General features: G+C 43.7%; 1 protein-coding gene across 1 annotated transcript in view; it reads right to left on the bottom strand.

Moving 5' to 3' along the window:
- Positions 1–22,979, bottom strand: part of p3h1 (prolyl 3-hydroxylase 1) — a 39,944-nt gene that overhangs the window by 6,269 nt on the left and 10,696 nt on the right. Inside the window, exons 3-14 of the mRNA XM_063033254.1 lie at positions 20,919–21,108; positions 18,304–18,435; positions 16,487–16,626; positions 14,704–14,793; positions 12,989–13,041; positions 11,852–11,973; positions 11,116–11,243; positions 9,338–9,433; positions 7,689–7,839; positions 5,253–5,370; positions 4,016–4,091; positions 2,094–2,234 (exon numbers count right to left, since the gene is read on the bottom strand). Of these exons, the coding sequence (XP_062889324.1) occupies positions 2,094–2,234; positions 4,016–4,091; positions 5,253–5,370; positions 7,689–7,839; positions 9,338–9,433; positions 11,116–11,243; positions 11,852–11,973; positions 12,989–13,041; positions 14,704–14,793; positions 16,487–16,626; positions 18,304–18,435; positions 20,919–21,108 (1,437 nt within the window). The remainder of the gene's footprint in view (positions 1–2,093; positions 2,235–4,015; positions 4,092–5,252; positions 5,371–7,688; positions 7,840–9,337; positions 9,434–11,115; positions 11,244–11,851; positions 11,974–12,988; positions 13,042–14,703; positions 14,794–16,486; positions 16,627–18,303; positions 18,436–20,918; positions 21,109–22,979) is intronic.

Genomic DNA, 22,979 nt, shown 5'->3' with positions numbered 1-22,979 from the left:
AAGTCTGTATAAAGTCTTAGATAGATTGGGAGAATGGGCAAAGAAGTGGCAGATAGAATATAGTGTACACAATGTATGGTCATGCACTTTGGTAGAAGGAATAATGTCATAGATTATTTTCTAAGCAGGGAGAAAATTCAAAAATCAGAGGTGCAAAGGGACTTGCATAACTTGCAAGTTGAGTTGGTGTTAAGGAAGGCAAATGCAATCAATATTAGCACCCATTTTGAGAATATAAAATCAAGGATTTGATGCTGAGGTTTTATCAGGCATTGCACTTGGAGTATTGTGAGCAGTTTTGGGCCCCTTATCGAAGAAAAAATATGTTGGATTTTCAGTGTCCAGAGGAGATTCAGCAGAATGATTCCAGGAATGAAAGAGAACATTTGATGCTCTGGGACTGTACTTACTGAAGTTCATACGAATGAGAAAGGGATCTCATCTAAACCTATCGAATACTGAAAAGTCTGAATAGAGTGGATGTTTCCTACAGTGGGGGAGTCTAGGACCAGAGGGAATAGCTTCAGAGTACAGAGAAGTTCATTTAGAACAGAGGTGAAGAGGAATTTCTTTAGCTAGAAGGGAGTGAATCTGTGGGAGTCATAGCCACATGCAGCTGTGGAGGCCAAATCATCAAGTATATTTAAAGCGGAGGTTGCTAGTCTCTTGATCAGTCAGGGTGTCAAAAGTTATGAGGAGAAGGCAGGAGAATGGGGTAAAAATAGTTAATAAATCAGCCATAATGGAAGGTCCCAACAACAGATCTGGTCCCGCCAAGACCAAATAGCAGCCCATCATCACTGACCACTGGAAAGCAAGAATATCAAGGACTTGACGAAAGGGTTGGGCAGAAGAACAGATATTGAGCCTGGAATTGGGAGGGTTACTTCATACTCTATCAGATTGCTACCATTTAAAGTCATTAGTGCGAGGCACATCAGGATGTTTAAGGTGGTAACTTTAGTTAAACAACAGTGCTGAGGATTGAAGCAGAGGTTGGATGTGATCATCATATTTTCCAGAACAACCTTCAACATTGCACTGTTTTGCACCCTACTGCAAACCAGACCTTCTATTGCAATCCAGACCCTCTACTGCAAACCAGACCTTCTACTGCAAACCAGAACCCCTACTGCAAACCAGAATGTCTACTGCAAACCAGATGCTCAACTGCAAACCAGATCCTCTACTGCAAACCAGACCCTCTACTGCAAACCAGACCTTCTACTGCAAACCAGACCTTCTACTGCAAACCAGATCCTCTACTGCAAACCAGACCTTCTACTGCAAACCAGACCCTCTACTGCAAACCAGATCCTCTACTGCAAACCAGACCTTCTACTGCAAACCAGACCCTCTACTGCAAACCAGACCCTCTACTGCAAACCAGACCCTCTACTGCAAACCAGATCCTCTACTGCAAACCAGACCTTCTACTGCAAACCAGATCCTCTACTGCAAACCAGACCTTCTACTGCAAACCAGACCCTCTACTGCACACGAGATCCTCTACTGCAAACCAGACCTTCTACTGCAAATCAGACCTTCTACTGCAAACCAGACCTTCTACTGCAAACCAGACCTTCTACTGTAAACCAGACCTTCTACTGCAAACCAGACCTTCTACTGCAAACCAGATCCTCAACTGCAAACCAGATCCTCAACTGCAAACCAGATCCTCAACTGCAAACCAGATCCTCTACTGCAAACCAGACCCTCTACTGCAAACCAGATCCTCTACTGCAAACCAGACCCTCTACTGCCATCCAGACCTTCTACTGCAAACCAGACCTTCTACTGCAAACCGGATCCTCTACTGCAAACTAGATCCTCTACTGCAAACCAGATCCTCTACTGCAAACTAGATCCTCTACCACGCACCATATTCTCTACAACACACCATACTCTCTAACACATACCATGCACCACATCATCCTTTCTGAACCAAAACCCCTCCCACTACATTGTACTGCACTGTCACTCCCCATTATTGCTCTCCCACACCACACCCCCACTCCCACCCTCCCCACCAGCTCTGTTCCTGCAGGTTAGCCTGCCGGAATTTGACAGTATTCTCGTTCGCTGAGCCATACCCGTTCCTTCTGCCGGGGATCCAGCGTGAACCAGAGTGCCACTCCACACCTCTGCCCTTTGGTCACGGCCTGGACTCCATGAGGGTTCTCTGCTCCCGAGGAGAAGCCCACCACACGGCCACATTTCGGCTGCACCGTTGCCTGAACAAAGAGAGATCGTTAGAAACAGTTTCAATAACATGCTTCCATTAAGATGAAAGGTCAGGAACCACAGTGTGCAGTTCCAAATCAAAACTAAATTAATTAGTATTAACAGTTACTACCAAATGTTTTCCAAAATCAGCCAATTGTAAGGGGAAAGAACTATTCATCCTCAGAGAGAAGGGAGACAGTTCATCAAACCTTCCTTTCAAGGTGCATTGTAATGTGCTACTGCTATATAAAAAGACAACTTTCATGCCATTTAGACCCTGAACACACATGCCTATGATAATAAACTGAAATTTAAAAAGTTAAAAGATTGTGCAAAGGAAGTGAAAGATGTAATGTCCAAGGTAGCATGCAAAAATTTGCAATTAAAAAGCAATAATCTAAAGGGAACATTGCCAGGAGTCGAAGATAAAAGAGTTATTCATGGTGTCCTGCTAGAGACACTCACAACGGTTGAGCTTTGCTAAAAATTAAGAGTTAGTGGAAGATATATATTAGGAAAGAGGCAGAGTTAATAATGGAGAGGGTGTGAGAATTCCAGCTCGGACCAGATGAAATAACGAGAACCTAATTACCATGACTTCATTGCCTCATGTGGATAAACATAAAACACCCAGTAGAACTGGAACAGTACAGCACAGCACAGGCCCTTCGGCCCGCAATATTGTTCTGAGCCAAATAAATTGGTAATCAAGTGGCCAACTAAGTCATTCCCCTCTGCCCACACAATGTCTATTTTCTTTTTTTTCTCAAAATCTTGTGCCTATCTAAAAGTCTCTAATGTATCTGTCTCTACCACTACCCCAGGCAGCATATTCCAGGCAACCACTAATAAAAGCAAGCATGGAATATGCCTTTAAATCACCCTGTCAACCTCTGTAGCCTCTTACGAACTTAGACTTTAAGATCCCTCTGCTCTTCAACAGATGTCATCATATTGAATTTAATTTTAATTCCTTTGATAGTTCCAGATGATGAAACTCTGCCAGCCCAGTCAATATTGCTGGACATTGATCCAAAATGGCTTCAGTGGAATATTCAGAGTAGATTCCAAACATATTACCATATGTGTAAAAGGTGCATGTCTCACAACACTGTTCAAATCTCATTGTAGAATTAGAAGGTTGTAGGTTGAAGAGCAAAGTGAGTGAAGAATAAACAGCTGAAGCCAATATTTTAAAGGAAGTGATCCCCCTGCCTTGAGCCACAACGAAGCTCCTACTTGCATACAGTATGTATACAAGGAACCTGCATGGAAAGAAGAGGGAAGTGGAGCTGCTCCCAGAAATTCACTAGGAATGTTTCTTGACTGAATGTGAGATGGGAAGCCTGTGAAACTGGATCCTCCAAGATCCCAAACCTTTTCCCAATTTCACTTCCACCTACCGGAGATTAGAGATCGTCCTGCTGATTATACAGAGCACACAATTCATAAATTCTTGCATAAATAAACTAGTTGGGGACTAGCTGGCCCAAGGGGTTAGATGTTTACTTTTGTGTCTTGCCCTCTCTCCTCCATTTGAAATGACATGGTATGGGCCTCCTACAAGACACTGAATTACCATATCAATCAGAGAGAAGGGTTTGGATAAGTTGACTGGAAATGAAAAATCATAAGGGGAAATGGTTTGATGTAGATCTGAGACAGACGATTTAATCACGGGGTAATCATGACTTTGATAATGACAGAAGAAATATAAGTTTCATCTCCAGAGTTAATACTCTACTCTTGATGACCAAAAACAAGAGAAAAATAAGTCTTAGGAACTTACTGTAATAACTTTAGCATCAATTTCTGTGAATATGAAGTTTCCACCTTCAAAATCATGGTTTAAGTAAAGGATTGCACTAGAAAAAAATGCAATTATGATTATTGATAATCTGTAATAAGCTACATAGAATTTTCAGACAAAAGGTGACAGTCTTCCATTGGTTCCTGTAAAGGTCAATGATGGAAGTGCCAAGTCAGACATCACTCCTAAGGTGCTGAAACCATATATTGAATGTTTCTGAGGGCAGCTAACTCAGGAAAAAACAATGCCCAGATCCTTAGTCTTCATGAGCCTCACCACTAGAGACCAGCGAACGTGGAGGGTTGGCACTTGGCAAGTTTACACAAGAGGGGTTGTTATGTCAGGATACCACACATTGGACTTACTATAGAATCACTCAGTGATGCCACATAATGGATTTATTACCGAACTGTTCTCGCAATATCACGTTCTGAATTTAATGCTGGAGCATCCAAAATGATCAAACTGTGTAGAGTTAATTGATGATGGTTAACGAGTCAGAGTTATTCTCAGGGAATAGTGGAGTCTTATTTTCAGCACATCTGGGACAGGACAGGAAATTTAATCCAGAACAACTTCCTTTCCGGTAGTATTTTTAAGACAGCAAATCATCATGAGAATACATGAGAACAGGAGCAGGAGAGGTTTCCTAGATCCTCAAGCCTGGCCTGTCTTTTAATATGATTGTGACTTATCTATACCAGTATCAATTCTATTCTCCACTAACTGGGGAATTGGTTTATGATTTTCACCAGGAATCAGTGAAAAGATTTTGTTTACTTATCATCTGACGCATCATTCCATACATAAGTAGGTCAAGGTATAATCTGCTCAGTTACAAAGGCTTTTGCCTCTGAGCTAGGACACTTTGGGTTTAAGTCCCACCACAGAGTAGTGACATAAAAACTTGGATAACATTCGTTGAATTAGTAAGGAATGTAACACAGTCAAAGACGTTGCCTTTACACTGATATTAAGTTTCTGACTTTGATGAATTTGAGCATTGAGCTTACCTTGGAAACCTGAATCACTTGCTACTCAATAACTAATGAAGCCAAATTCTATTTATTACCATGTCAATATTTGTGGGAGCTTTCTGTGCACACTACAGCAGTTGGAAAAGCTGAAAAATATGTTGTTATCTCTGAATACTCTGGCTGTAAAAGACATTATGTGAAGATTTCTTTACACACTGATAATGAAGGTTCACTTTTACCTGTAATCTCGCTCGGTGTAAGCTGGATGCTCCTTTCGACACTCCAGAGCTTCTGAGTTTAAAATGCAGTTGTCCACATGAACGGAGTGGCTCAGGTCTTCTCTGTTCTCCTGTGTTCCTAATACAGGGAAGCAGACCAAAGAATTCAACAACAGTATGCTGCAGCTCGCCAGGTGTGTGCATTGCTAGAATCTGTACGGTGTTTCTGAACGTGACCGGTGTTTCTGAACCTGGCCGGTGTTTCTGAGCCTGGCCTGTGTTTCTGAAGCTTATCTGAGAAACAAGTCAAAGGAAATGTGAGGAAAGCAAACAGAAGAGTGCAGAAGTGGGTGTGATCAACCAACACAAATCTATAGTGAACACAATCCAACTAGATGCATCCATAGAGAGCTGGAGGTTGGCTGGTGAGTTCCCTGTAATCCTTTGGTACCTTAGCAGTGTACAATGTTGAGGAACAGAGACATCAAGTTATCCTCTGCTGTGGGTAGATTTCCCTCAGTATTCCTATCTTTAACATTGTGTGTGGACCAGGAGATCCTACTGATGCTGAAGTTTTGAACAACACACAATGCTGGAAGAACTGGCCACCGGTGAAGTACCAGAAAATTGGATGGTGGCAAATGTTATGCCTTTGTTCAAGAAAGATAATTAGGAAAACCCTGGGAATTGTAAACCAGTGAGTCATACTGTTGAAGGCCACCAGAGATGGAGGCCTAAATGCCAGCAGCACAATGGGAAGAAGAGTCTTACATTAGAACTGTGAGATAATGTTGCAGCTCTAAAACACTGGTTAGGCTACACTTGGAAGTTTTGTGTTCAGCTTTGGTCGCCTCATTATAAAAAGGACGTAGAAGCTTTAGAGAGGGTGCAGAGGAGATTTACCAGGATGCTGCCTGGATTAGAGAGCGTGCCTTATGAGGATAGGTTAAGCAAGTTAGTGCTTTTCTCTTCAGAGTGAAGGAGGATGAGAATTGACTTGAGGGAGGCGTATAGATAATATGAAGCATAGACAGAGTGGAGAGCCAGAGCCTTTTTCCCAGGTAGCAATGACAATACGAGAAGACTTACTTTTAATGTGATTGGAGGAAATTAAAGGGGGGATGTCAGAGGTGTTTTTTCACATAGAGTGCTTTGTGCAGGCAACAAACTGCTCGGGGCAGTGGTAGAGCTAGATACATTAGGGATATTCAAATGACTTAGATGGGCATGTGGATTAAAGAAAAATGAAGGGCCATGTGGAAGAGAAGGGTTAGATTGATCTTGGAATAAGTTAAAAGATCAACACGAGGTCAAAGGCCGTTCCATGCTGCAATATTCTGTGTTCTATGTTCTATCTGATAGAAGCTCTCAGCCTGAAATGGTGACTGTTTATTGCCTTCCTCAGACGCTGTCTGACTTGCTAAATTCCTCCAGCATTTTGTGAATATAGTGCATGGATGGATCACTGAGACAGCATGGGAAGCTAGCAGTCTGGTTGAGTTTAAGATGCTTTTACATACTCACATGAATATGAAAGGGATGGGGGCATTTGAATGATATATAGGGGGAGGACATTTAGTACAAATTAGCATCAGGATGAGCACAACATTGTGGGCTGATTGGCCAATCCCATGCTGTACTGTGCTGTGTCCTGGGTGATATAATGCAAACAGTCTCCTGTGTATCCAGCTCTTCACTGGCCACTGGCAATTAGGCCAGCAGGGACACACTGGGCTAAAATGGTGTCCATTTATGCTGAAGATAGAAGGAAGCAGGAAAGTCAAAATGACTTGGTATTCCTTCACCCTCAAGAAGGTAGCACCCATTATTGAGGACCCTCAACACTTGGAACATGTTGTCTTCTTGTTACTACCATCGGGAAAAAGGTACAGGAGCCTGAAGATCCACACTCACTGTTTTAGGAACAGCATGTCCCCCTCAGCCATAATTTTTCGAATGGCCCGTGAACCCATGAATACCACCTTGCTATAACTCTTTTGCACTATTTATTAATTTTTATTGTAATTTGTAGTCATTTTTTACATCTTGCACTGTATTGCTGGCACAAGAGAACAAATTTCACAATATATGTCAGTGTCAGTAAACCCGATTCCGATTCTGCAGATTAAATCCCTCTTCCATTGTTCTGCTAGAGGCCGTGGTGCACACAGTGTAAACATTAGCAAGTAGTTCCTGTATATGTGCTCCTTTTATTTATTTACCAGGATGTGGGCATGGTTGGCAAGTCCAGCATTATTGCCCGTACCTAACAGTTCTTGGGAAGCTGGTGTTGTGCCACTTTCTCCATCAACTTCAGCTCTTCAGGTGAAGGAATTTGCACAGTAGAGAGTTCAGCATTGACTGACACGTGGTATGAAACATAACGAACTAACAGCAAACGGGGACAGCTGTTACCACTCAGTCTAGTAACTCTAGAGTTAAGTCAAAGGTTGTTACCTTCCACCGCAGTCCGACAGACAAGATGCGAGTAGGCAAAGTAGAGTGGGTTTTCCAGCCGGAAGTAAGACTCGATGATCCTTCGAACTTTCTCACTGATGTCATAAAACAGCTTGGATGTTTTAAGTGGGATCCTACCCTCCTGACTAAGCTGCCAGAAAGGCAGATTTGTACATGTTAGAGAAAACCAGAAAAGAGAAATCATCACCCTTCAATTCATTCAGAACAAGAACACAAACCTCATGAATTACTTACAACAAATAAATAATGCAGTGACTTAAAGTGTCGGAAACTGAAAGAGTAAAAAGCTTGCAATGGCCGAAGTTAAAAAAATATATTTGATAAAGGGCTTAAATTTGTTAGCTGAAGTTTATTCCCTCAACTATTCAAGACTTTATCATTTCTAATACTTGCTTCTCTTCTTCCAAAACTACTGAGTTAATGTTCTGATAGTTTACTTAGTTTGATCTGGAGTGTTCTGAAACCAGGAAAACACTTAAGGAAGGATGTGTCATACTGCAATAGTGTGTTGGATTTGCCCAATTCCCGTTTGGAAGGTCATGGATGTAAAAATGAAAGGTGGACTTCAATGTCTGCCAGGTGATAATCAGGCAATAAGTGAAAACTAGGGAAAATCAATATAATTTTAGGCATTACATTGTGTTGCTCCAGCTTAAGTATTGATGCAAGATAAATATTGTATGACTATTTGAAAAGCAAAACAAAATGCAGTAATTTTAAACCAAATTATAATGAAAAATACTGGAAATAATCAGCAGGACAGGCGGCATCCTTGGAGAGAAAATCAAAGTTAACAAGATCAGGCTAATGACCAGACCTGCACAATTGGTCTTTCAGTTCTAAGGGCCTCAGCCTTGAAACATTGGACTCTTTCTCATTCCACAAATGCTAACTGATTCACTAAATTTTTCGAGCATTTACTGTTCATAAGGCACAACTGGTTATTCAGTTATCTGTTTTACTTCGGTTTAATTATTGTTCTTCTAAATTAATTTGATTTTCCGCTTCAGTCAGAATGAAACAGCTGATTAGGTGTTTACTTTTAGCTTAGCATGGAAAGGACAGTGGATGTGAAATTTCAGTGCCTGAGAGTGTGATAAAATGAAAAATTCTGCTTTAAGGACATTTTACCATTCATAATTGCACAAGGACAGAGCTGCCGCTGGTCGCTCAGTGTCTGAACTGAAACGTTGGAAGTGAACAAAGTGCTCAGCACAGAGAAAGCTGCCGGCCAGTGGTGTAATGGCATCAGCACCAGATTTTGGGGACTAGGGGGAGTCCCAGGGTCGAAACATCAGATACTAAAGGACAATCATTTAAGGTGAGAGAGGGATAGTTTAAAGGAGATGTGTGTGCAAGTGTTTACAGAAAGTAGTAGGTACTAGGATTGGGCAGCCAGCGGTAATGGTGGAAGCAGATACAATGGTAGAAATTAAGAAGCTGCTGGGTAGGCACATGAATATGCAGGGAGTGGAAGGATATCCACCATTTGCAAGCAGAGAAGATTTCATTTCATTTTACCTTGTGTTTAGCACAGGCAACATGGGCAGGAGTGCCTGTTCCTGTGCCATACTGTTCTATGTTCTATGATCTATAGACTTCGTCCCTAACAGTGCAGACTCACTCACCTTTAATGCTTTGAGTACTGTCACTCCCTGGAATCGCTCATTGGGTGTGTGAGGAGAAGGCTTCCCATAGTAGCCATCGCCCATTGAAGCTGCAGCCTAGCGTCCAGCATGAGGAAATGAAGGATTTAAACATTGTTAGAAGAAATGTTACACTTCTCTGTTCAGTAGGCTATCATATCATGATCATCCTAATGTATTAAACTGCCCTTGACCTTAGCTCCTTCAATCAGTGGAATCTCTGTCACTTGGCTGAAAGCTTTTGATAGTGCTCCTCTATTGTCTAAGAAATCCATTCAATTGCTGAGCTGAGCATTGCAAATATCGAGTCATTGGTGGAGAGCAATAGACTGTGATTCTCATCCTTCACAATGTATAAGCTCTCCAACACCACTCAACACCCGGAAAACCAGCAGAAAGACGTAAAAATAGATGCAGACACTGCATACTGATGTTCTGGGAAATAAGACCATAAGACCATAAGGTATAGGAGCAGAAATAGGCTACTTGGCTCATAAAGTCTGCTCCACAATTTCAGCATAGCTGATCCATTTCCCTCTCAGCCCCAATCTCCTCCCTTCTCCGTCTCCCGCCCCGTGCCCTGACTGATCAAGAACCGATCAACCTCTGCGAAGGGTCTCGGCCCAAATCATCAGCTGTACTCTCTTCCATTGATGCTACCAGCCCTGCTGAGTTGCTCTGGCATTTTGTGTGGGTTCCTTGAAAATACCCAATGACTTGGCCTCCACAGCCACATGTGGCAACAAATTCCAATGATTCACCACTTTCTGGCTAAAGAAATTCTTCCTCATCTCTATTCTAAATGGACGTCCCTCTATTCTGAGGCTGCATTCTCTGGTCTTAGACTCCCCCAACATAGGAAACATCCTCTCTACGTCCACACTATCATGGCCTTTCAACATTCAATACGTTTCAAAGAGATCCCCCGCCCATTCTTCTGAATTCCAGTGAGTACAAGGCCAGAGCTCCTCGTACGATAAGTCTTTCAATCCCAGAATCATCTTTGTGAACCTCCTTTGAACTCTTTCCTGTGCTGGGTACCTTCTGTCCAATGATCTCGTCTCATCCCCAGCCAGGAATTGGAACAAGCCCTGGAGAACAGAGTACACAGTGCATGCAGGCAGTGAGGCATTTGGGAGGCCATGCCTTCAAGGTGATCCCTTCCTGTGTCTGCCTTCAGATGGTCTACATCAGAACCTTGCAGTTAGTGCAGTCACTGTTAGATCCTGATGGTGTGCATACTTAAATATTCAACCATTTGAATATTCTTCTTTAACTCCACTGCAACCAGTAATCTTAAAGTATGAAATGTTATATGGCATTTAACAATGCAATCTTTTTTATTGAACTATTGAAGGTTTGTAGGTGATAAGGTCTAAACCAACATTAATTACCCTTTCAATCTCCCACATACCTTTGTGTACTTGCTCACATATATAGTCACTGGACTCTACAGCATGGAAACTTGCTCTTTGGTCCATTTACACAAACGCTATGCTAATCCCTACTTATTCCTTCCACGTTCTCATCAATCCCCTTCAGACTTTGCCATCCACCTGCACATTATAGGTAACTTATGCTGGTCAAATTAACCTGCCAACCTTCCTGTCTTTGGGATGTAGGAAGAAATGGGAGCATCACCAAAAATCCACATGGTCACAGAAAGAACATCTGAATTGAACGCAGTCAACACCGGAGGTCGGCATCAAACCTGGGTCAGTGGATCTGCGAGTTGCGCCACAGTGGATGGAGATACTCACATTGGAGAGGAAGCGCATCTCCTCACACTCCTTGTCCGTGATCACACCATCGAGCAACACCCTCTGAGTTCCATTCAACAGCCGTGCATTCATGACAACCTGGACATTGTCATACAACAATGGACCCCCTAGAACAGGAGCACAGGAGTTTGGGAATAGTTAGGCAGCACATCACGGGGAGGTGTGGGAGGAGGTTTGTTGATAGGTGAGTTTGTGTTATAGCAGCCATCTGCAAGATGAATTCTGTAGCCATGAAATAGAGAATGTGGGGAAGAAAAACTAAGTTTAAACATGCTGAAGCAACTGAGATGTAGACCATGGGTAGCAAGCAGCAGAAGATGGTTTCAAAGGCAGGAAAAAGCTTCAGTGTGCATAATATCTTTAAAAAGATCATTGACAAAAATTAGCAGTCTACAGAAACTGAAAATAAGAGATAAAAACAGAAAATGCTGGAAATAACCAACACCTGGAGAGGGAAAGGAACAGAGTTAATGGCTTCGATCAAAGCAACTTCAACTTGAGGCATTAATTCTGCTTCTTTTACTACAGATGTTACCTGCATGTGGACATGAAAATGGATTGAGATCATTTGAAGGAAAGCAGTGCAACAGTTTATTCAAGGGTAGATAGGTCAATAACACCCATGTTACACAATTAAGCAAATTTAGTATGACTCCCCCTTCACTCCCACCCAAGATCAGCAAGTAACCGGACATTACAGATGACAGATGCTCACCCTCTCTCACCATCTTCACAAGCTCAGATGATTCCTTGGTTTTCTCATCCACCAAGTTCTCAATCTCTTTCATCAAGTTCCCAATTTCTTCGGAGATCCGGGCAGCAGTTTCCCTTTCTGCCCTGTTACAAGATTCAGTTAAGTTTTTTCCATAACTTCCATGAAACTTTGGTTAGACTGCACTGGAGTACTGTGGGCAGCTTGGGCAGCCCCAGCGCTAGAGGGATGTGGAAACTTTGGAAAGGGTTCAGAAGAGGTTCAGAAATGTGCTGCTTGGCTTATAGAGAATAAACTATAAGAGGAGGTTGTTTTGCTGGAGTATCAGCAGCTGGCGGAAAATCTGATCGAAGTTTATACGGTTATGAGGCATAAATAAGGTAGATGGTCAGAATCTTTTTCCCAGGATAGAAACATAAGATATTCTTTATTGATTTATTGTTATACAGCACAAAGCAGACCTTTTTGGCTCTTTGAGCTGTTCCACCCAGCAATCCCCCAATTTAACCCGAGTCTAATCACAGGATAATTTACAATGACCAATTAATCTATCAACCAATTTGTCTTTGGACTGTAAGAGGAAAGTGGAGCTCTCAGAAGGAACCCCCGCGGTCACGGGGAGAACATACAATCTCCTTACAGACAGCAGTGGGAACGTGGTATTTCAATTTTAAAGAGAGTTAGTTTAATTTGGTGTTGTGTTCAGCACAGATATAATGGATTGAGAGGCCTGTTTCTGTGCTCTACAATGCTCTATGTAAAATATTGTAATGCCCTCTGAGTCTATCTCCACAAGTAAGTGAGCAGCACAACATGCCATTCTGCAGAGTGCATGATAATAGAGTGTTTCAATGGAGTCCGCACTCCGTTTGGGTGCCTTCAATCCTTCTGTTATCAGCCAAGTAAATCTAAATCTTTCAAGATGTCACTGCCCACCAAGCTGCCAGCAATGAGCAGAAAAGGCCACTGAGCTCTCACTCCAGGTTGGTTGTGGAGGGACACAAGTGGATCAGGACAGACTGTCAAAACAGGACCAAGTTTACCGTGTGTTAACTGCAATTGTCATGATCAAACTCAGTGTTGGGGTCTGGGTTAAAAGGTAAGCAGGTTATGGAAACATAGCGAGGTTTTGAATCTTACTTTTGTTTTTCTTTGAGTTTAACTGGTATCACATTCTCTGGAGTCCACTTGTCCTAAAAATGCAGGAAAAAAATTAATAATTCTTTACTGGAGACTTCGGTGTCATTATGGTCTTGTGAGATAATTGAAAAAAGACAAAGATCTCTCCCAATTTCAATGAATGAAATTTTTAAAAAAGAAAGTGCAAATGCTTGAAATCAGAAACAAAAAGAAAATGCTGAAAACAGACTGTCAACTCTGTTTCCTTCTTCATAGATGCTGACAGATCTGCTGAGTGTTTCCACCATGTTCTGTTTTTGTCTTCCATTTTGTGGTCGGTTGATTTTAACAAATAGCCAGATCAGTTTCACACTTTTCACTGGATTGGCTGAAGCCTTTCCACCCCACCCCACCGCAACTGATTTTCTTTTAAGTACTTGCAGGATATTGTCCCCAGCTCACACAATGATCAGCTTATGACCAGCACCTCCCAACCTCACAGTCAGTTCTTGTGACCAGTCACAAAGGAACGCTAGTAGGTTCAGATGGCCAGGGTATCCATTAATTGCAACCTTGCTCAAAAGCCACTTTGACTTTTATATGAAGGATTCCACAGGAAAGTTTCAATGGGATCCATGCTTCTATCTCTTCTATTTATCTTTCTTGCCTTTGCTGCTTCCTTCATGGCTAGATACAGGTAGGAGGCAGTTACAATAGTGGAGGGGAAATGGCTTTTTGTATTTAGCTACATGTCCAGCCTGAACAGCAGGTTATGAGATCCACAAGCTCAGAGTCCACCTTAGAAAGGTGTCGATGATAACAAAATGTGTGGTAAAGAAATGTGAGATGGTACGCAGCGTTCTGCTGCTAAAAATGGAAGTGCCCTACAATGTTTATATGATAACCACTTGATTGTATTATTTCACATATTCAACTGATTAGATAATTATATGTACATAAATACTTCATTTAAGGTTGTTATAGCCAGGGCTGGTGAGCGCCCAATACCTATTAAATGCTCCCAATGGCAGGCACCTCAAATAGCCTCTGACAACCAAGTCCAAATCCTGGCCCTTTACTTGTGGCTTGGCTGCTAATCTGACAGTGGCTGGCAGCTCATTAGGAGAAGGAAAACTCTGATCTCAAACCTTCACTGCCTAACAGCTATACCAATTTTTCAGGAAGGCTTCAGGAATAAAGCTTGAAGATAAACCCAGAGCTGGAGTCCCTAAGGCAGTCCTAGATAGAGTTCAACGTTGACGGGCAACTCCTGCGGTGCTGCCAGTGCCAAACAGTATCGGTCTCTGCCATTCTTTTGGATTCATCAGCTGCATGGAGAGGGGGAGCCTGCTACATGGGCAACACCCTGGCTTGCAGATCAGGTAGACATCTGGGACGCCACATCCATGGTTGACCCCGACCAACGGAGGGCCCAAAGGGTTCATGGTTTGTGTGGGTTTATTACCTTTTGTAGCAGAGAAGCAGCACAGCGTTCTGTGCAAGTCCATCTGTAATAACTACGTGCACCATGTGGTGTGAGTTTCTTGCTTTTGATGGAGGGTATCTGAGATTGCTTTACCTCTGTCACTTGCCTTTCCAAATTGCAAAGCTAAAGAGCCCACGAGCACAACAAAAATCGTGCGTCTCATTTATCAGTGCAAATATTCAAAACAAAAGGAGGACTATTTGTGAAGCAAACCTTGGTGATGTGCAAGCAATATGGAATGGACACTCACCGGGTCGATGAAAGTGACTCCAAAGACTTCATTGGCAAAGTACAGCAGCTCTTTCTCCAGCAGTGAGTTGTTGATGTAGGTCTGAATATACTGCGGGAAGTGATTGGGAATTATCGCAGGTGAGTAAACCACAATAACCTGTAGTATTCATGCAGGAACATGAAGTAACTCACTACACAGTGGATACAAGGGACCCTTTGTGATCACGGCCACCCTGATCCTAAACTGAAGCTGGCTGGGTCAAGAGAAGGGGCACCACTACAGTAACTGGGCAATGCCAGCTTTGTTGGCGACAGGCAGATTAGCTAAAATGTTAAAAAGTACTTAATCTTATCAATCGCAAAATTTATTACTAAATGGTTGTGATGAAAATCCACAAGGGATGGAGGAGGAAGGAAGAGCAAAGCAACACTTTCAGTACGCTGGATGAACTCAGCAGGTCGGGCAGCATCAGTCAGAAACGATGAGTCGACGTTTCGGGCCGGAACCCTTCGTCAGGACTGAAGAATGAAAGATGGGGAAGGATTTGAAGAATGCTTGTAGCGTCAGTTGATAGACCAGTAATTTGAAAGATAAAGGGGTGGGGGAGGGGAAGCATTGACGTCGTAGCCCTGAAAACAATGGGTGGTAGAAGAAGGAGGCGGAACCATGAGGGAGCTGGGGGAGGGGGCAGAGTGAAATAGGGATAGAGGAAGGGAGGGGGAGGGAATTACCGGAAGTTGGAGAATTCTATGTTCATACCAAGGGGCTGGAGACTACCTAGACGGTATATGAGGAGCTGCTCCTCCAACCTGAGTTCAGCCTCATCATGGCAGTAGAGAAGGCCATGTATGGACATATCTGAATGGGAATGGGAAGCAGAGTTGAAGTGGGTGGCTACTGGGAGATCCTGTCTGTTGTGACGGACGGAGTGGAGGTGCTCGACGAAGCGGTCCCCCAATCTGCGTCGGGTTTCACCGATGTAGAGGAGGCCGCACCGGGAGCACCGGATGCAATAGATGACCCCAACAGACTCACAAGTCAAGTGTTGTCTCACCTGGAAGGACTGTTTGGGGCCCTGAATGGTTGCAAGAGATGAGGTGTAGGGACAGGTGTAGCACTTACGCTTACAGGGATAAGTGCCAGGTGGGAGATCAGTGGGGATGGACGTGTGGATAAGGGAGTTGAGGAGGGACTGATCCCTGTGGAAAGCAGAGAGGGGTGGAGAGGGAAAGATGTGCTTAGTGGTGGAGGAGGAATATTTCCAATTGGATGGAAGAAGACATTTTTAGTGGTTTTTAAGATATTGTGTAACAGCCTTTGAATCTGAACGACAGAAAGAAACTACAATCCTTGTGTTTCTTCAGAAACCTGTCATATTGTTCAGAAACATCTCTGAGAGCTTTAAATTTCTTTACCAAGCTCAGCAGCCAAAATTGGGAACAGAAATAGCCCTAAGTATTGGCAACCACTTAATCTGCTCTTTGCTAATATAGGGCAGAACATTGTCCAAGCGACTGGGGGGGGGGGGGGGGATCTGTTTTCGGACCATTTTTACTCTGACTGGCTTCCTGTGTTCTACATTATGCTCAGAGCAAGAGGGTAAGCCACCAGGTCTTACAACAAAGGAGGAATACATGTTACTCATGATCTCCTCAACTTCATCCTGGGGCTGACACCCTCCGGCATAATCGTAAGGAAGTGGAGGAGTGTCTGCAAAATTGATCCTCTGAATTATTATAAGCCTTCGTTATTAAGGGTTAGATGAGCTAGACGAGCAGCACTATATTTGGACTCTATCTACCTCTCTGTGCGTGAGATCTTCGGACGAATCTTCTCCCAGCACTGCCTGGTAATACTGAAGGTTCTGATTCATCACTTCATCATTTGGATAGAAAAGCAGGTAGGTCTTGGCACACTCAATGGCCTGGGAATAATTCTCAGCTGAAATGAGAAACGAGACAAATAATTAACAGTTGAGTTCACAGAATGTGGATAAGCACTTTTACAAAACAGAAGCCTTTTTTTTAACTTAATAGTCCAACTGAGAGCAGGAAAGATCAGTTTTATCATTTTTTCCCTCCCATAGATGATTATGGCAAATATTATTCAAAATGCACCAGTGTTTAACTGAAAGATTCAAAAATCGAAGGTTCAAGGAAGATTCATTATCAAAGCATGGATGCAATACACAACCCTGAGATTTGTCTTGTCACAAACAACCATGAAACTAAGAAAACCACAGAACCTGTTCAAAGAAAAATAATCAGCCCCCCTCCCCCATCCTGCCACATGCGATAAAAAAGACAAATTGTGCAAACGAAAACCAAAACAAAAACCTAGAACATAAAGCACAAAGTCGAAAGAGTCTAGGCATATTCAGTTCAGCTCAGTGTTCATTACCTACAGGCCACCCCGATTCAAAGTCACTCAAAATTGCAACAAAAAGGGAGCAACCAGGGAGCAGAAACACATCATAATGTTTATTACAGTATTTTCAAATCTGTGCTAATCATTTAATCATATTTCACAGAAGGGCATTCAGCCCCTTGTGGTTGTACTAGTCTTTGTGAATTGTGATCTAATTAGTCCCACTCTCGTACTCTTTTGTCATAGTCCTAGATATGCTCCTTTTACAAATATACCTCGATATCCAGTAAACAGTGCAAACCACGTGTATGTCTTTACAGGACATTTGAAAATGGATCCTCTTGCTTCACCAAAGAGCGGCTTAATTCAGTCATCTGGATTAATGGCTGAAGGTGATGGGTGGGAGCATAACCACCACCCTGCTTTGTCCATTTCACAATGCTGCTCGAGGGACAACACAGCCGTGAAGTACCAGAACAACTAGATATGCTGACGAGATTCACACTCCAGGTCACATGTGTGGTAAGGCAGGGGTGTGCACAAGGGCCAAGCCTCAACAACCCTTACCCACAACACACATAATAAATACGTTAAAGTTTGTGGCGCAGTAGCACAGCTGTAAAACTGCTATCTCACAACTCCAGAGACCCCAGTTTACTCCTGTTGTCCGTTTGAAGTTTGCTCCTTTCCCCTATGACTACAATGGGTTTTTAGTCCGGGTGCTCGAGATTCCTCTCACATCCCAGAGGTATGCTGCTCAGTGGGTTAATTAACCACTGTATACCGTCCCTGGAGGGTAGACAACTGGTAGAATCTGGGGAGAGTTGATGGAAATGTGGGGAAATTTCTTTTTAAGTGGAGTCTGAGTAAATGGGTGGCTGTTAATCGGCTCACACTCAGTGAGCCAAAGGGCCTACCTCTCTATGAGTCCATGGGACTAGTACTCCAGCATGGACCCAAAGGATATGTGTCATTGAAATATAAAGTGATGTTGGGAACGTGTTAACAAAAATTTGCCCCCTGACATTCAGGACCTGTCTGCATGCCCCTCCAAATTCCGGCTCACACTTTGGGTCTCAGTAACCGTGGAACTCTTTCTCAGTGCGAACTGAGGGAAGAGAAGGAAACAACTAAGTTCCTTGATGGGATCTGTCACTACGATGTCATCCACTGAAGAGGCGAACCATTCTCAGCACCTGAGCAAAATGAGAAAGCGAGGTGAGGGCGTCACAGACACCCCAAAGCACTTACAGTTGTAATAAGCGAATTGAAGGTAGTCGAAATGGGTGGGGAGAAAGTCTTCGACGGGTGCTTCCCTGTCAGGCCGGGTGGCCAGCTCAGTCACACAGTTCTGTTTGCAGTTCAGCACTTGAATATAGTGATCTGAAGACAGACAGCAGAAGGTGGAATTCAATGCTCAATTACACATCCGATCTATGTCATACCAATGTAAAAAACTTACCTGCTTTGGAGATGTTTGTACAATTCTGTAGATCTCCAGTGAGATTTGGTAAAGTTTATGCAAGGATCCGTGGCCAAATCCCTGATGATTGGTGCTAACACTGCATGATGCCCCCGGCAGGGGCAGTGAGTTCCAGTGTTCCAGCCATGCCAGGAGAGATATTCCACAAGGCCATATACATAGGAGCAGAATTAGGCCATTTGGCCCATCAAGCCTGATCCATCATTTCACCATGGCTGATTACTATCCCTCTCAACCCCATTTTCCTGCCTTCTCCCCGTAGCCTTTAATGCCCTTACTAATTAATGAACCTATCGACCTCTGCTCCTCTGCTTTAAATATAGTGACCTGGCCTCCACAGCCGTGAGTGGCAATGAATTCCACAGATTCGCCACCCTCTGGCTAAAGAAATTCCTGCTGAATGAGAGTCTGTTAGGCCACATTGTACTAACCGTACAGCAAGAGTTGGGAATATCTGCACTAATTCTGTAGAAATCACTCTGCCTCTCTTTTTAAAGTGGCTGTGGGAGTGGGTATCTGGGGCTGCTCAGTGGTTCGTTTGGCCGGGATAGAGATCTCCGATGAAGATAACAAAAGAGGCATCCAACTTATCGAGTCCAAAGCAAAAAGATTTTTCATTATTTCACAACAGAGCTGAACATTGAGCAGAAAGGAACAGTTTCCCATCTTGTGCATGGTGTTTGTTGGGTGGGCAGTCACTGAGCCAGGACAAAACTGATGGCAGAATGCTCGGTAATGAGACATTGCACGTCTTAGCCCCAGGCAAACCGTCACGCTAGGGCAACTCATTGCAACACATCACGGCAGCCATCCTCCCCTCCCTCGATGGACTCTGTCTACACTTCTCACTGCCTCAGTAAAACATCTAGCATAATCAAGACCCATTGCCAGACTTGCTCTCTTTTCCCCTCTCCCATCAGGCAAAAGACATAAAAACCTAATAGCAGGCTCAAGGATAACTTCTACCCTGCTGTAATAAGACTGTTGAACTATGGGAAGGTGGACTCTTGACCTCACAATTGACCTTGTCATGATCTTGCACTTTGTTTAACTGCACTGCATTTTCTCACTTTATTCTGCACTCCATTATTGTTTTACCTTGTTCTACCTCAATGCTCTGTGTAACGATTTGGTTTGTGGGGAAGGTATGAACGACAAGCGTTTCACTGTGTCTTGGCACACACTGCAGTAATAAACCAACAGCAAAGCCACTTCCACTACAGATTCCATGTGACAGCTTCTCACCGTCTCCCTTTCATTCCGAGAAAGGCAGCAGGAACAGCAGCCCCTGAGACTCCATGATGACCGTAAAGTCATGTATTTGTGGAGTAGCTTCCCCATCGGCAAGACAATCGGCAATGTACTCAGTCACAGAAACCAAGCCCTCCCCCATCCCCTATGGACTCCGTCTTTACTTCTCACTGCCTCAGTAAAACAGCCAGCAAAATCAAAACCCCGCCTCGGACGTTCGCTCTTTGCCCCTCTCCCATCAGCAGAGGAAGACCCCGTTGAGCAGCACAGTAGCGTAACGCTACCACAGCCTCAGCTGTAATATTGGGGGTTCAATTCCTACTGCGGCCTGTAAGGAGTTTGTACTTCCTCCCGGTGACCGCGTGGGTTTCCTCCGAGTGCTCCAGTTTCCTCCCACAATCCAAAGACGTATGGTTAGGGTTAGTGAGCTGTTGGTGCAGAAAGCATGGCGATACATGAGGGCTGCCCAGCTCAATCCTCACTGACGCAGACGGCGCATCTCACTGTGTGTTTCGATGTACATGTGACAAATAAAGCTGATCTTATAAATCTAACTTTGAGGTACAATTATTATAAAGTAGGAAACAGGGAACCAATGCGTGCACAGCTGGATCCCACAAAGAGCAATGTGAGAACGGGTGGACAACCTGTGCTTTGTAATGGTGGTTGAAGGATAAGTACTGGCCAGGACCCTTTGGGTAGTATTTTCAGGATGACACCATGGGGGGGTTGTTGGTTCTGTTGAGGGAATCTACATTAATGAGCTGCTACATACATCAAAGTTGCTGGTGAATGCAGCAGGCCAAGCAGCATCTATAGGAAGAGGCGCAGTCGACGTTTCAGGCCGAGACCCTTCGTCAGGTCTCGGCCTGAAACGTCGACTGCGCCTCTTCCTATAGATGCTGCTTGGCCTGCTGCGTTCACCAGCAACTTTGATGTATGTTGCTTGAATTTCCAGCATCTGCAGAATTCCTGTTGTTTAATGAGCTGCTATCTTGTCTGAAAAATGCCACTGCGGTCACGGAAGCATTCCCACAGTGGTGTTTCATTGGAGCCGACAATGGAGGCTAAGGAAGGATCCCTGGAGCACGGTGGATTTAGGAGGAAAAGGAGACAAGAAGAGTGGAGGTACCTGTAATAGCCTGGTAGAGGTCTGCATTGTACTCCATGTAATTATACCCATCAAAGTTGTATGGGCCCTCACAAAGGGCTCGGCACTCAGCATCCGCTTTGAAGTACTCCACCAATGCATTTTCCAAAAAACTGATTGAATGCTTAAACTGCTCGTCTGTATAAAGCCGAACTCCTTTACGGAAAGCTTCCTGAAGGACAAGAAAACAGAAATGTGATCATATAATTTCTCCACATTGTTAACTACACACAATACACACCTGCCTTAAATACCTCGTCCAGTGATCTGCGTTTATGCCCCCACTACCTTCTCACAACTACTATCGGGCAAGAGGTACAGAAGCCTTAAGTCCTTCACCACCGGGTTTAAGAACAGCTGTAAGCCTTTCACCTTTCAGTTCTTGAACTATGGCACAACCCTAATCACTACAGTTTAGCAACACTGTGGCCACTTCCATCACTTTGCAGTAAAATGGACTTAGTTTTCGTACAATTAGTTAAAAAATTGTGTATAATTTATGTTTAATTTACATTTTTCTTGTGAATACTGTTTATATGATGCTACTGTATGTGCCTGTGAGTAAGTTTTCCATTGCTCCTGTGCATATATGTACTGTGAATAGTCAGAGGCTTTTCACCAGGGCTGAAGTGGCTAGCATGAGAAGGCATAGTTTTAAAGTGCTTGGAAGTAGGTACAGAGGAGATGTCAGGGTTAAGTTTTTTACGCAGAGTGTGGTGAGTGCGTGGAATGGGCTGCCGGTGACTGTGGTGGAGGCAGATACGATAGGGTCTTTAAGAGACTCCTGGATGGCTACATGGAGCTTAGAAAAATACAGGGCTATGGGTAAAGCCTAGGTAATTTCTAAGGTAGGGATATGTTCAGCACAGCTTTGTGGGCCGAAGGGCCTGTATTGTGCTGTATGTTTTCTGTGTTTCTATGTACTTGTGTGTGTGATAATAAACTTGACTTTGACTTTAACTTGTACATCCCAGGGTAGAACTCAGAACATCAAGTGTGGTCAGTGACAGGAGTTTCCAAATCACATTGAATCTAAATGCTAAATATCTATCTCCAGAGTCCACATCCCAAATTTATCAGATGGTCTGCTGCCATCTTAAATCACCCACTGCCACAACAGGGCTACAGCGGATACAATCTCACTGACTCTCCACTCTGCTTTGGAACAGCTGGACAACAGGAAAACAAAAACACCAGGTTGCTGTGTGTCGATGGCAGCTCAGTGTTCAACAATATCTTCCCCTTGGTTTTAACCATCAAGCTTCTAAACCTGGCTGAGCACGATTGAAAAGCCATCCATGAGTCTGCGGGTGATATCATTGTTGGTAAAATCTCAGATGGCAACGAGGAGGCATGGAGGAGTGTCATGAATTGGCTTAGTGGTGTTGCAACAACAAGTTTGTACTCCAAGTCAGCGAGACCAAGGAATCAATTGTGAACCTCCAGAAGGGGATGTTGTGAGAACACACACCATTCTCCTTGAGGGGTCGGTTGGTGGTGGAAAGGATGAGCAGCTTCAAGTTACTGGGTGTCAACCTCTTGGAGATTCATCCTTGGTCCAACACATTTATGCAATCATGAAGAAGGCAAGCCCGTGGCTCTACTTTGTTAGGAGTTTGAGGTGATTTGGTATGTCACCAAAGACTCCTGCAGATCGCTATAGCATTCTGACCTGTTGCATCACAACCCAGTATGGAGGTTGCAATACACAGGATTGCAAGAGTCTGCAGAAGATTGTAGACCCAGCCAGCTGCGTCACAGGCACAAGTTTCCCCACCAGCAAGGAAGGACGTCTTCGAAAGCCAGTGTCTTAAGCAGGCGGAATCTGTCATTAATGACCCTCACCATCCAGGACATTCCTTCTTCTCATTACTACCGTCAAGGAGGAAGTACAGGAACCCGATGACTCACACTCAATAATGATTCAGGAACAGCTTCTTCCCCTCTGCCTTCAGATTTATGAGTGGTCTATGAACCCATGAACTGATTGAGGCCTTCTGCAGGTCGGGGTCTACCATGGATGTTGTGTTCTTGCTCTCTATG

This window comes from Mobula hypostoma, chromosome 25, assembly GCF_963921235.1.
Source record: "Mobula hypostoma chromosome 25, sMobHyp1.1, whole genome shotgun sequence".
NCBI classification, from domain to species: Eukaryota; Metazoa; Chordata; class Chondrichthyes; order Myliobatiformes; family Myliobatidae; genus Mobula; species Mobula hypostoma.
The sequence above is the reverse complement of the archived record's forward strand: the minus strand, read 5'-3'. Positions and strand labels throughout refer to the sequence as shown.